Raw genomic sequence first — 15417 nt, forward strand, 5'->3', positions numbered from 1 at the left:
CTGGACCCATTTCAGTCCGGCTTCAGACCCAGGTACGGTACTGAATCTGCCTTGGTCGCCCTGTACGATGACCTGTGCAGGGAGAGAGACGGGGGAGTGCGTCCCTGTTGGTTCTCCTGGACCTCTCAGCGGCTTTCGATACCATCGATCATGGTATCCTTCTGGAAAGGCTAGCGGGATTGGTAGTTGGAGGCACTAATCTGCAGTGGTTCCGCTCCTATCTCAATGGCCGATTCCAGAAGGTGGTGCTGGGGGACTATGGCTCTGTGCCATGGCAGTTATACCATGGAGTTCCGCACGGGTCCATTTTTTCCCCCTTGCTATACAACATCTACATGAAACCGCTGGGAGAGGTCATCAGGAGGTGTGGGCTGCGGAATCATCAGTACACTGATGATACCCAGCTCTACCTCTCTTTTTCAACCAATCCAGGTGAGGCAGTGGCTGTGCTGAACTGGTGCCTGGCCGAGGTAATGGGCTGGATGAGGGCCAATAAACTGAAGCTCAATCCAGACAAGATGGAGGTCCTGTTGGTAGGTGGTTTGGGCTTTGGGGTGGGGGACCTGGACCTTGTCCTGAATGGGGTTGCACTCCCTCTTAGGGACAAGGTTTGCAGCTTGGGAGTGCTCCTCGACCCTGAGCTGTCATTAGAAGCTCAGGTGACAGCGGTGGCGAGGAGCGCTTTCCTTCAGCTTCGGCTGATTGCCTGGCGACAGTGACACATGCACTGGTAACTTCCTGATTAGACTTCTGTAACGCGCTCTACGTGGGGCTACCCTTGAAGACGGTCTGGATACTTCAATTGGTGCAAAACAGAGCTGCCAGGTTGCTGACGGGGACTGGGCGTTGTTCTCATATAACCCCAGTTCTCCGTCAGCTTCACTGACTCCCCATTGAAGTCCGGGCCCAATTCAAGGTGTTGGTTATGACCTATAAAGCCCTAAACGACTTGGGACCTGGGTACCTGAAGGAGCACCTGCGTCCATATCTGCCCTCCCACACCTTGAGATCAGCGGCAGAGGCCCTTCTCCAGGAGCCCTCTGTGAAAGATATTAGGAGTGTGAGTACCCGGAGGAGGGCCTTCTCTGCGGTGGCGCCCAACCGATGAAATGCGCTCCCCAGAGAGGTCCACCTGGCGCTGTCATTATTTGTTTTTCAGTGCCAGGCCAAGACCTTTTTGTTTAAAAGTTATTTTAATTGTTAACTTATGAATTGCATTTATGGGATTTTTAGGTATATGCCGAGATGCTTCCTGTTTTTTAACTCTAATTGTATAAATTGCTTATTTATGTTTATTTATGATTGTTGTAAGCTACCCTGAGGCTTTTTGCAAATGGGGCGGCATAAAAATGGTTTAAATAAATAAATAAATAAATAAATTTGTTAACTTCCATGAAGCAGCTAAGTAATTTAAAACAGAATGTACCTGCATGAATATTAAGGACAATTTCAGTAAAAATGTATCTGCATAAGAGCCTCCCAGCCTAAACAAGCAACTACTGAATGTTGCCAAAATATATGTTGAAAAGAAGCGTTAGTTGCATCGCACCACTAGAAATTACGGTTTCTGTAATTAATTAATGTGATGGTTCTGAACCAGTGTCTGGGCAGTGCAATGGGCGGGACGAAGGCCAGTAAGTTAAGGCTTAATCCAGACAAGATGGAGGTGTTACTGGTAGGTGGATCATCAGTTCAGGTAAGTAAGATTTGCCCTGAGGTTGCACTCCCCGCAACTCACTCCTCGCCCCCAAGCTTTCCCTGGAATTCTAGGTAGCTTCTGTGGCAGGGAGTGCTTTTCAACAGCTGAAGCTGGTCTATCAGCTGTTTCCTTATCTGGACAGGCAGTTTGTATGTGTGTGATATAATTCTGTTTCAATCCAGTACTGTAAATTGTTTTTATGTTTGTATTACTGTAAACCATTGAGAGATATTCTATGCAGTATAGATTTTTAAATAAATAAACAACAAACCAGCCAAAGTGAACCATCCCTTATTTCAAAATGCTGTGGTGTCCAAATACTCCCTCCCGCAATTGTCGTTGTTGCTGTTACTCTGGCTGAACAAGACACTGAATAAGAAGCGCCATAGGCAAGACGCGCAGATGCCAAAGCAATGATTCGCTGATTAGGCTCTCGTTTGTGGTGTTCCCCAGCAGGTTCCTGAATTCCCAAACATGCCCATGGGTCCAGCAGGTAGGAGGCCCCAGCTGTAGTCTGTTTGGCTGCAAATGTCAAGGCAGCGAATGATGAAAAACCAAGGGACACAAAAGCATGTGCAAAACAGTCCTGTAAACGAGCATCGTATGGAAGCCTATTCCCATGCCATGAGATCTGGTTCCCTCTCACTCCTGTACGTGCCTCTGCAGCGTGTGACTCTGGAACATTAGAGCACGGAGCTGAGGCTGAGAGAAGCCAACCGGCGTGAAGGCACTGCCTCTCCTGCCTTGCACTGGCCCTCTTCTGTAACAGGACACCACAAACACAGCTTCCCCTCCTCCTGCAAAGCCGTGATAATGGGAGACGTACGGGCAGCCTTGGGTGGCTGTGCAGGAGCACGTGTCCAGCCCGGGGCCTACCTGAGTTGCATGCCCGTGCTCCAAGAACACATGTCCTTCCTCAGCAGCAGGTTGTTCAGGGCCACGGCATTCATCATGTAGAAGAGCTGCTTCACGGCCTGCTGGATGATCTCGGGGTCGAGGCCCTGGTCGTACATGGTGCTGTGGAACGTGTTCAGTTGACGGATGAGTGCCTCCAGGGTGTAGGAATTGTCACTGTCCCCCATGCTAGAGCTTCGCTTCCGGTAGCCCATCGGCTTCACACCCGACAGGCCCTGGATACTTTCATTTTCCAACACCGCAGTCACTGGGATGGAGATAAAAGGCAGGAATTACTTCCACTGCAGTGCGCTCCCTTCACTTTTATGCTTTTCTATCCCATTTTACTCTTGCAGCCTTCATGGTTGCAGGCTGGAAAACCATGGATCTGTGCAGAGAATTTCCATTATCAGGCAAATTTAAAATATAATTCGAATGAATAAACAAGTAAATAAAATTATCCGTAGGCAAGCTAGACATGCCAAGAAACTTGCAACATCGGCATTTCAGAGCGAAATCTTCCTTAATGCTCCTGATGAGCTGCAAGAATCGGCCTTCCCCAAAATGTCACACTTTACATTATGGCTGATTAGCATTCAGTCTAATGAACGGATAGTGATTGGAGGAAGCAGCTCTTGCTAGTGACTAAATGCAGTGCTTTGGCGATGTACAAGGAGCACCGATGACAGGAACTCTTGGACTTCCCAGCCACTGGCATGGGCAAGGGAATTTGACTTTGTACTCCTCGTGCATCAGTGTGTCGGGAGGGATTCATTAGCTAATGGTTATAAAGCAATGAAATGCTGTAGGTGATAGGATGGGTTAGAACTCAATTAGCATGCTGTAAAACTTATGAACACCTCTACATGGAGATGTAATAAATTCATACAACAGCTCGGACATGCTGTTCAGATGCATTCCATATATTAAGCAATTAAATCACGGAAGGGAAAAGGGAAGTGGAGAGAGATTAACTACATCCCCAGAACCTGAAAATTGGGGTAACTGGTAGCTGAGGAGGGACATAGCTCGAAACAGCTCAGGGCATCCCTTTTCAGCCCAAGGGCCATGTTGCCTTGGTGCGTAGCGCATGCCACCAGGTGGGGCTTGCCACACACACACATACTTTATGTAAGCTGTCCCAAGGCATTAAGCAATGGGATGGCATATAAAAACCCCAAACAAACAAACAAACAAACAAACAAACATTATTTTCTGGTTGTGGAAATTCAGTTTTGAATTCCTATGAAGAAAATAGTGTGGGAAAGCTCAATAATCCATGCCAGATCCTTGGAAGCTTCTGATCATAACTTCACCTTTAAAAATCTGTTTTCATTTTCAGTTCCAGTAAGATACTCTTCAGCATCCAGCTCTCCATGGGGATAGTCCGAAAACATCTCCATGGATGAAAACGTGGCATCCAGAGAGGCTTACGATGGGCACAAAGCACCGAGAACAGCTGCTCTGCAAGCCCCCTTGAAATAAAGTGCTACTGTGGTGTGGAAGGGGGCGTGCTGGGCTGGGGACCCGGGAGATCCAGGTCTGGCTCCCATGCAGCCATGAAGCTCACAGGGTGACTTTGGGACAATTACAAACTCTCAGCCTAACCAACCTCACAGGGCTGTTGTGAGGAAAAAGTGGAGCTATGTAAGCTGCCTTGGGTTCCTTGTAAGCCGCCCAGAGACGAAAGTGATGGATGGCCTAGAAATATTCTAAATAAAAAAAAATAAAAATAAATACATAAATAACGGTGAGATACACATGCAAGAGAAGCAAAAATGGTGCTTGGAGCATCGGGGCCCTGGGTAACTCGGTGGGCTGCATGTTTTGCCTACAGCATTATAGGTATGAATCTGTTTCTCCTGGATTCCATTTTTCGGTTTAATGTAGTGATCAGCACAAGTGTGTCTGGTCCCGCGTATGGACCACTGAGCGGAGTTAAACTGTCTATTGCACTTTACCGATCATGGGCTGCAAGATGCCTTCTGCAATTTTAATGAGCTGCTGGTAGATGTGAATGGAGAGATCATTCAGGACCTGGCGGTACTCGGTGAGGTCGAAGTTCTTCAGACAATGCTCATTCTGCTTAGCAGTGTTTTGGGTCATAAAACCCTAAAATGGGAGAGCAACAGAATAGAGAAATTTAGCCAGAACAGGTAACAATACCACCTACCTTCATGTTAACAAACAATCAGACAAACTCTGCTGCAAATATCACCCTGGGAACATCCGGTGCTTTTTCACGAGATCCCACGGCAGGTCACGCATCAGTGTTCGCTTCAAGTTTGGCTGCAGGGAACTCACGAGACGTCCAAAGCGACTCTGCGTGGCTGGCTGGGTTCTGGTATCGCACTTGATGTGCAGCTGTCCCTGGTTGGTGGACGACTCTCTGTCGCTTGAGAGTTTCCAGTGAGAGAGCAGGGAACTAGGTGAGCTCTGAGTGTTCTCTTGCTCTGACCAGATGTGATGGACACCACTTTGGATGGTTTTAAAAGGAGGTGACCCCCAATTCAGGGAGAAGGCTATCAGTGGCTAATACTAATGGCTACATGCAGAGGTGGCATGCATAAATATACCAGTTACCGGGCATCATGGGTAGGGGGTGCTGCTGCACCCGTGTCTTGCTTGTGGCCTTCCCCTAGCAGCTGCTTGGCCACTGTGTGGATGGAATTTTCCACCAGATGGAGCTGTGCTTGAATCCAGTGTGGCCCTTAAGTTGCTTTGTGCAACCATGAAACAATACCTACAAAAGGCAGCAAGACACAATGGAATGCTGCCCAGAGGTGCTGTGGCACAACTGGGCCACACACAAATGTGATAGATAGAGATAGAGATAGAGATAGAGATAGAGAGAGAGAGAGAGAGAGAGAGAGAGAGAGAGATTCCATGGGATTTTTTTGCAGAAGGGTGTGCATAGGATTGCAACCTTGGCCCCTTTTTCCTGGTGACTATCTAAAGGCATTTTTATTGTTGCTGTTGCTCTAAATCAACTGAAAAAGCAAACCTGAAAATCTGCCAAAATTTCCAGATTAATGCAACAAAAGGGCGAAAAAATACTATATAGTAATAGCAAACTCATTTTCACTGTGTGTGGATCCTTACATAGCCAAAATGGCAGAATTCATGCATGGAGAAACAGCAGCAGGCAAATTCCCAAATTTGCAAAAGTGCAAAAAATTCTGTAGAACTAAAAAGACAAGGGAGAAACTGAGGACTAAGCACTCTCAAAGGGCACAAAAGCTGATGGGTGGAAGAGAAAATGGAAGACTGGGCAGGGAAGATATGGATGGATTATACAGGTAAAAGGAACGACTGGCTGAAATCCAGGACAGAAGCATTACGTGGTGCAACACTCTGTTGCAGGTCCCACCTGCTAAGATACCCAAGATAACTAAACAGTTTTTTTCATCTTAGTTTTAATACTGCATTTTAGTCTGCCCTGCTGCTATATTCCTGCACTGATTTAATTGCAATCGCTGTGATTTTACAGCATATTGTTTAATATGCTGTTTCCCTACGTTCTAACTTTTGTTTACTGCCCGGAGAGCCTTTTGGCTATTTGGGCAGCATAAAAATTAAATAATAAATAAATAAATGTTTCTGCAGCAACATCCACAGGGCTGAAATAAACAGGAGCTGTGGTCATTTCAGGACAGGCTCCCCAGACAACCTACAAGTTCCAGGGGGAGCCATGGCAACATTTTTAGTAAGCAAATATCCATTCTTCCTGCCACTCTTCTCTCACCTGATCTCCGCTGTATTGCTTCAGACAGTGTAGAAGGCGACAGGTGTTGGCCAGCCAAAATGAGGTCATCTCAAAGTCCTCATGCTTCTGTGAAGAGTCCAGAATAAGTAAGATAAAGTTCCTTCCTGAAACTTAGGCATTGATGGGTTAATTGTGCTAATTGTCCCCCAGATTGTGCTATTTGTCCCCAAACAGCTTGATGCCTTTGAAGGAGGAATTAATTAGTTGGGATTGTGAGCCAGTGAGCCAGTCTCCTAGCCAGTGTGTTAGACAACATAGCCGTGCCACTGAATTGAAGGGCATCTGAGGAAGAATCTGCCAAAAGAGCAGTCATGACCATCCCGTGACTGTCCTTAAGCCCATGCAGCTCTTCTTTGGCTCAGGAGTCTTTCCCTGGATCCTCCAAGACCAGAAGCTTCTCCATTTCTTTCCGCCATTTTCTCTCCCCCTTTCTTCTCCGCTGGTTTGTCTTGGTGGGCTTTGGCTGGTGGCCAAGATGGATGGCACTGCACCCACTGGCACAGGGAGGGAGACTGCAGTGCAGCTTGCTCCTGCCAGTCACTGGAGATGCTGCCCACATGGAAGAGCTGCTCCTGGCAGCTGCAGCTGGTCCTCCCACAGGGGGCAAGATGCCCAATGCCCAATGCCCAGCCCTCTTCATGGAATTCTGGGTAGGCAAAAACTCCAGTCTCTGCCTGGGGTTCATCAGAGGGTCAGTGGGGAGAAATACAGAGGTGAGAGAGAAAAAGGAAGGATGGGAGGGAGGGAAACCTAAGTAGCAACAGTGGCTGGCTTCTTAGGAACACCAGCTCACCTGACCTCACAGGTCACTAAGCCAGACCAGCTTGGGAGTCTGGATGTCTCCTCCCATGGAAGAAACAACAGTTTGGTATGCGCTCCATGTCCACTCCTCCGCAGACCTCCAAAGCAACAGCACTGGGTGCAACCCGAGGTCTCTGTCTCAAGTGAGTAATTCTTATGATCTCTCACCACTGGCTGTGCTGGCCCAGGCTGACCGAAGTTCTAAGCCAAACATCTGGAGTGCTACATATTGCCCATTCCTGGTCTAAAACCAAACCAAGTAAAACAACGAAGAGGAATTCCTGCCATGGTTGCAGAAGCTCTTGCTTGTGCCTTGGGGATTTCTGCAATCAGCTTGATCATTCATTCATTTTTCAATTTATATCCTGCCTTTTCCTACAAAGGGCTCAAGGCAGCTTACATCAATCTCCTCCTCCACCTTATCCCCACAACAACAACCCTGTGAGGTAGGTTGGGCTGAGAGTCTGCGACTGGCCCAAAGTCACCCAGTTGGCTCCATGGCTGAGTGGGGACTTCAACCCAGATCCTCTGAGTCCCAGTCCCATGCTCTTAACCACTGCACCGCACTGGCTCTCATCTCTTTAAAGGTGTTGAGTATTGCTGGGGAGACTGCTCCTCTGGATCGCCCAGGCATACAATTTCCCCAGATAACCTCTACTACCTACCATGTAGAAATATCTTTAAAAGTGTCATTCTGGCTGCTAAAATTAAGCCCGCAATTTACCTTTAATACTTTTTTAATGCCATTGATGGTAGAGGTAAGCAAGGAGTGCACTTTCTGGTCATCGTTGATGTAATCTGCATGCCGGATGCACATGTAAAGGATGTAGGCTGGAAGGCAGGGTACCGTGGCCGAGACCGTTTGGGGTTTCAGTTCTGTGAACATGAAAGAAAACCTTTGACTGACTTGACTTCTTAGCAGCATAATTATATAGCATACATAGACGAGCACAGTTATCCGAGCCAATCATGATCAAATAACGGAATTACTTGCATTATTTGACCTCATTCCTCCAATATAAAATCTATACAAAGAACTTTCTCATTAATTTTTTTTTAAATCCCAGTTATGTATGCAATATGGATGTCTTTGAAGTAGTTAGGTCTAGGAACCTATTGAGAAGAAACAGAATTAAATCTCTTACATATGTATGAAATTCAGAACTCGTTTCTGTAGATTACAACACGCTTTGGCATATGATGTACCATAAAAGTATAATGTACCCTAGCCAGGAAACTGGTTGTTTAGAAGCCTGCACTGCAAGCTGTATTTTTATATGCTTTTTCCATGAAAGTATTTTTCATAGCATCTCCAAAATATGATAGTTTGCACTGCTTCCCATTGTTCTTCATAAACATGAAGGCCATATATCAAAAAGATCAATGTTCTAGCATTCCTTAAATCTGGCATTCCTGAAAATTTCAACAGGTTTCAAATTGAAGACTCCTTTTCAGCTTGCTAAGGTGTTCTGCACATTACAGCAACTCTCCAATCTGCAGGTGCAGTGACTTTGCAGAAATAGTCCCTGAGCGACTTTCATTTTTCTACATTTTGTTGTGTTCCGACCTGGAATTGAAATGGATTTAACTGGCATTGTTACCACTGGATATACACAAGATACTCAACACTGTGAAGGTGCAAAATATTTGTCTTGTAGCACAAAAGTTAAGCAAAAACAAAAATAAACTGGTTCCTGCTGGTTATATAAGTATTTACTCCCTTTGCTGTGACATGCCTAAATAAACTCTCCCTCCAGAAGTCACACACTCTAAGTAGTTTTTATGTCTTTGTCGAATGGCGTCCACCTGTGCGCAATTCCTGTGTCACATGGTGTCAGAATAAATACACCACTTTCTGGGAGACCCCAGAGTTTGTTGGAGGATGTATCTAAAGAAATAGCATAACGAAGACCAAGGAGCTATCAAAACATCTCCAGAATAAAGTTATGCAGAAGCACCAATCAGAGTTAGGTTACAAACTACGAAATTCTCCCAGAGCACTGTTAAGTCCACAGTACGGAAAGAATATGGCCCAGCAGTTATTCTGCCTAGAGAAGGTCATCCACCAAAATGCAATGACCGGGAAAAGAGGGCATTAGTCAGAGATTCAACCAAGAGGCCAACGGTAATGCTGAAGGAGCAGGAGAGATCCTGAGCTGAGATCGGGAGAGATCATCCATGGGATAACTATCACCCAGAAGCTCCACAAAGCTGGGCTTGATGGAAGGCTGTCCAGAAGAAAGCCAAAGTCATTTGGAGACAAAGCAAATGCATGGGAAAAGGCTGAACTTTTGGGCCTAGTTGAAAGATGCTATGTGGGGCACGAACAGTGCGCACTTCTTTGACAATACTCTCCTTGTAGTGAAGCACGGCGGTGGGTGCATCATGTTGAGGAAATGTTTCTTCTTGGCAGGGACCGGGAAACCGGTCAGGGCTGAGGGCAGATGGAGGGAAACAGAAACAGGGCCATGCTAGAGAAAACCCTGTTTCGGTCCACAGGGGGCCCAGGACCTTCCAGCAGGACAATGACCCTCAGTGCACAGACAAACATTTGGACTGGTTTAAAAACAAGAACCCAATTGTCTCAGAATGGCCCAGTCAAAGCCCAGGACTCAGTATGACTGACAATCTGTGGCTGGACCTAAAAGTTACTGCTCACCAACCTACCTGGATCAATGGGCTGCAGGATCCAGATGCACAAAGCTGATCAAGACTTACCCAAAAAGTTTGCAGCTGGAATTGCTACCCTTTCTACCAAGCACTGGGTGAATAGTTATGCAATCAGCAGATGCCAGTTTGTTTCTGTTTACTCTGTGTCACAACAAGCATAGTTTGCACCTTTGCAATGATGGGTATCTTGGATACATCAAGTGGAAACAATGCCCATTCAATCCATTTCAATACCAGGCAGTTTTCCACACAAGAAAATGTGCAAAATTCAACAAGAGCTGAATACTTTGCAAGGCAAAGTTAAGCTCCACTGAGTTTGGCAGGGTTTGCTTCTAAATTCTGCACTGCAGTCTAAGCATTAAAATGTTTTTTTCAAAAACTGGACAAAACTAAGTTTTGTTGATTTAAATGTTTTATAAATGATGATAGATTTTTTTCTTTTAAAAGAAATACAGGGGTCCCATTTTGACACGATCCTTCCAGTGGTTTCCCATGTGAATTCCTGATGCAGCCGCTTGGTTTTGGTGGTGTAGCAGCCTCTGCAGCCCTGCTTCTTGGAAAACTCTTGAAAAATGTGTTTCTATTTTGCATTTCTACTGTGAAAGCCCTACATACTACTGAGGGGTGTGTGTAAGTTCTCAGAGGCAAGCTCTGCAAAACAAGGTCTGCCAGGCCAGACTGAAGATTCATCTAGTACAGCTTCTTGCCAGGCATCATGGTGGCGGAAGGTGAAGGATGTTGCAGTCCAACCCATAAACATCCATGGATCTCTGTCACGCCCTCTCTGGATGACCACGGACTTGGGGTGGCTTGGGCACAACTTGTATCAGTGATTGCCACAAAGTAATTAGGTGCTGTGCAAGGAAGGTCTTCCTTTGTTCTGTGTCTTTGTGGGACACTGGTTGGACTTGCCGAGTTATCACAGCCACGTCATACGCAACTGAACTGTATCAACACTGCCTGAGCTGTGGTGCTCTGGTCACCTGCTGCTGGATTCAGAAGACCTGGAACCCTAAAGATGGAAAGGGAGCTGAGGATGCCATTAAATGCCCTCCCATCAATGTGCTGCCCCAGAAGAGGGATGGGCAGGAAGCAGATCTCCGGATGTTTCAGAATTCAGTTCCTAGCATTCCTGACCATTGGCCACACTGGCAGTGGCTTCTAGGACTTTAAGTCCAGAACATCTGGGGATCTACCTTCTATCTACCCATGCACAATAGCAATGTCCCTTCCCACTGAAGGGAAGCTGTCCATCAAAGGGAAATATCAGTAGAAGTTAGCAAGCTGTTCTTCAAGGAAATACATCTGTCCTGGCTGGTCTTCAAACTGAAGACTTTCAGCAGCTGAGAAACTCCAGATCAGTGTCGACCAGCTGCCTACAATATAAATAATCAGGACTGACAAGCAAAGCACGAGCATTCACCTGTAACGAGATTTCTGATGAGCAGTGTCTCATCCTCTTTGCCATATTCCAGCATTCCCTGGAAGTCTTTCTCCTTCCTCTGGACAGTGACCTGTCTGTTGAGCTCAGGCCGTGGCTTTTCAGAGTGTATGTTGGCTTGATCAGCTGTGAAAACAGAACAGAACATCCGATGCTGAATGAACAAGAATGCCACCAGGGTGCTTCAGAAACGGGGCCAAGCAGCACTGCAGAAATCTGGCCACTTTGCTGCTTTTCTGCAAATGGGCTTCGGCAAAAGTGGCATGGGAGGTCTCCCACAAGACTAGGGATGAGCCGCAGAATTGCACACCTTCTCAGTGCAGATTCCTTTGCACATCCGTGTGGTCAGGGCAGCCATTTCCAACTTGGGACTCCCCAGATGAGTTGGCCTGTAAGTCCCAGCATCTGGAGCAGCCCAGATTAGGAACGACTGGTTCAGAGGTGCGGCTACCTCAAAGCCACACTGATACTTTGAAGTTTGCAGACAGTTTCTCGTAAGGAGGAGGAGGAGAACATACTCAAAGTAAGGTTGTGGCAGGAATAGTCCCCTTCATGGAACATGCAAAAGGGGAAACTAGCCTAGGGATGGATGTCTCATCTCCCTAAGGTCCTGGCAATTCCTTTCTATGGCAGAGGCTTCCATCATTCAAGCCTGCAGCTGCAGTCTGAGATAGTCCATAAGGAAGTTTACCTCCTCTTCTGCCATCTCTGAGAACTAAGCAACAGCTGCATTATTTAAAACAGTTCCATGGTCCATGAAGCAAAGATCTGGTCACAACCAGCATGTCATCCTTCCCCAAGCTGCACCACATGCTGGTTAAGAATGGCAGGTGCTGCAGTTCAACCCCTCAGCTGGGCACCAGATTGGGGAAAGAGGACATGATGTCCTTTCACACTACATGGAAGAAAGAGCTTGCACAAAGCCATCATGCAATTCACCAGGTTGGAGAGGGCTACACGGTGTCATAAATGCAATTCACCCTCCATCCTCAAAGCCCAATCCTAAGTACTCAGTATTAAACTCTGACCCTCTCGCTTCATCCCACAGGAGCAGATTTTCAGCAGTAGCAGTTAGACCAACCTGCTGTATTCACAGAAAAGAGAAGCACAGCTGTAACTGCACAATAAGTTGTTGACCAGACTGGAATTACTATCGCCTCAATAAGTGGCTTACGGCACAGGTTAACTTCTGGGGCACCCACTGGCGAGTGTTCCAGCCATGACACAAATTAAGAAAATAGATATTAAGACACAGTTCCAACAATGAGGCAAGCATCAGTTTGATGCATGTTAATTACAGAGACAAGGACCATCTGCACCAGCTGTTGCAATTCCAAATCCCTTTTCATTCAGCTTAATTTCATTTAATGAGCAGCTTTCCAAAACCAGTCCTTGGGACGAAAGCTTGCTGTAACTAATCAATCTGTCAAACCACCTAGATAGAAATAACTGAAGAGCTGCATGGCTATCTTGTTTCTGTGTTCCTTTCTTGTGCGGCTGTTGCAGCCACCACTGCAAATACAGGGGAGTCCCTTAGTAGCCACAACTGATGCGACACGTACCAGCAGGTGGAGCATTTCTCCTTCAATATGGGCAGAATCAAAACCGAAGTAGCAAAACAGAGGCCATGAGGGGGCACCAGCAGCAATATTTTTAATGCAAAAGCTTTCCTAAAATTGGCCTTTCTTATGTGTAAGAGGACAGAACTGAATGCCCAAGTCTCAAGACTGCTGAGTATGGAGGCGGGGAGATAACTGACTGCAGTCAGGTACCCCTGTATCCTTGGGAAATCTACCCTGAAGTACAAACAGGTAACGATGATTTTGACTTCCAAAGGTGCCTGACAATATTGCTCTCCTATAGATGGTCCTTATTATTTCCACCAAGATCTGGCTCTACACCCTGAAGTTATACAAGCTGCTGCAGCCTCACAGTACTTTACTTTTATTACTTTAAAGATATGCTAGGTTTTCAATTCCACTGAATTGGAAAACTGCAGAACAAAACAATGATTCATTAAATTTTCACTGCAGAGGGACTATCTGAAACCAGGTTTACCTTCATAATCTTGCACTTTCTTCATGTAAATCCTGAGCTGTTTTTTCAGCTTCCTTTCATTCTTTTCTAGTTTTTCTAGCAGCTCTTTGAGATCCTGAAAGATGGAAACAGTTAAACTGCGACACAGAGAGAAGCAAGCATTGCACTTTACTAAGACCCACAAATACAAAATCAGCTGGTAAACAGAAAGGAAAGGCTTTGCTGAAATTGAGTTGCATTAATCAGTGTGGATGGTCTTACTTCAAACAGGAAGCCTGGAAATGTACATTTCAAAAGGTTCTACAGTAGCTAGAAAAATGTCACTGCGGATGTGATTGGCATTGTCTTTTAACTATGGGAAGTTCTAGGGCCTAACCCTATCCCTATATGCTCTTCTCAGGCCTTAATGTTTTATTTTAGGGGAGGCATGAAAATCCCCATAAATCCAAAACACTGGAATGGGCTGTAATTGGTGTATTCAGAAAATGCTGGTGGCAGTTTCGCACACTCAAGATAGTGCTTTATCATCTCATGTATCCAAGTCCTTTGCTCCCACCTGATGGGATCTACTACATGCCCAGGAACAAAAAGTTGGAATGAACTGTAATGAGAGCTGGTTTGGTGAATTGGACAGGTTAGTTAGAAAGTTCACTGGATGGGAAGACACTAGCTTTCCACCCGACCTGCCCCAACAGGATGCAGTGATGATCTGTTTGGAGAAAAATGTCTAAGCTGCCACAGCTTTTATGAGGAAGAACAATATAAAAATATGATAAACTGAACAGAAGCATCTGGAAAAACTCAGCACTGCATTTCCCCTTTCAGCTGAAAGATGCTGTGCTCTTCTTCCTCTGAAGTATTAACATACTTGTGTGTGTGTTTTAAAGCTGTACATTGATTTTTCTTTCAGGGTCTATTTCAGTCTGCACCAGGCTAATCAATCATGCATTGTGAGCTTTTCATATAACAGTAATATGAGTAATTTGTCAAGTTGCTCAGGGTGAGGGTGAATTATTTTAAAGTGCCCGTGTCATGTTCTCTTTTCCCTCTCTGCTCAAGTCAGCTGCCTGATCTAGCTGTAATGTCACTGAAAACGTGATTCCACCATGAAGAAGACAGTCTGCTTCAGTTTGTCCAGGATAAGGGTTCAGACTAAACTTCTCCTTGGCATGCTATTTTCTATGTGTAGGACTGTCTCCCCTTCTAGAAGAAAGCAACCCCCTCACTTCTAGCACCATTCAGGGAGAGCGGTGTTCCTTGTTTGTGCACAGAACACAGAACTTCTGTTCAGGCTGAACAGATAACCAAAGATTACAACACATCCTAATAGAAATGTGCCACTAAAAGTGATAAATAGTTGGTAAGGATTCCACTCAGCCCCTTCATGGCTGCATCCTGCAAAGACTGATTTATTTTTTAAACAACAGAATTTAAAATACAGTTTAAATTCTGTTGAGATTTCAGATATTATTGTCATCATGTAAGGGATGTGTGCAGCTCAATAGTTTCTCCAAATCAGTACTGACAATAATGAGTCAGATTGGCTTAATGGTTCGCCTCTGTATGAGGCTGCTCCTGAATTGGTTTCTGCTAGATGAGCCCCAGGTAGCTTGAGCAGGGTATGTAATGTAGCAGCTTTCTCCAACCTGGTACACTCCAGATGTGTTGGACTGAAAGACCCACCATTCTCAGCCAAATGGGCAGGCAGGTGAGTCAGTTACTTCCCAACCCAATCATTTATCAGATCAAATTAATGCACAGAGATGACATGGCCAGGGAACCAGCATGGGAGAAGGACCTGGTGACGTATGCCAATCACAGACTTGGATTAGGTGTGACAGGAAGCTGCCAAACAGAGTCAGGCAAGGCACCGTGTAGCCCAGTTTTGTCTGCTCGGACTGGCAGTGGCTCTCTGGGATTTCAGACATGAGTCTTTCCTAGCTGTACTGGACAAGTGATTCAGCTGGAACCTCCTGCATGCAAAACAGAAGCTCTAACATTAATCTACAGCCTTTTGGTTGCATGCTAAAGAAGGTTACGAGCAGCTGTGCTGGATCCAACCAAGGGCGATGTAGTCCAGTGTTCCGTTCACGGAATGGTCAGCCAGCA

At 45.8% G+C, this 15417-nt stretch overlaps 1 protein-coding gene across 1 annotated transcript in view; it reads right to left on the reverse strand.

The window, feature by feature from the left end:
• The window catches only part of MYO5B (myosin VB), a 211019-nt gene that overhangs the window by 4215 nt on the left and 191387 nt on the right, over positions 1–15417 (reverse strand). The window contains exons 29-34 of the mRNA XM_044431198.1: positions 13330–13423; positions 11254–11397; positions 7885–8036; positions 6339–6425; positions 4555–4705; positions 2576–2861 (exon numbers count right to left, since the gene is read on the reverse strand). Of these exons, the coding sequence (XP_044287133.1) occupies positions 2576–2861; positions 4555–4705; positions 6339–6425; positions 7885–8036; positions 11254–11397; positions 13330–13423 (914 nt within the window). The remainder of the gene's footprint in view (positions 1–2575; positions 2862–4554; positions 4706–6338; positions 6426–7884; positions 8037–11253; positions 11398–13329; positions 13424–15417) is intronic.

The sequence above is a fragment of the Varanus komodoensis genome, unplaced genomic scaffold, assembly GCF_004798865.1.
Source record: "Varanus komodoensis strain SLA01 unplaced genomic scaffold, ASM479886v1 scaffold22, whole genome shotgun sequence".
In the NCBI taxonomy this organism is placed as follows: Eukaryota; Metazoa; Chordata; class Lepidosauria; order Squamata; family Varanidae; genus Varanus; species Varanus komodoensis.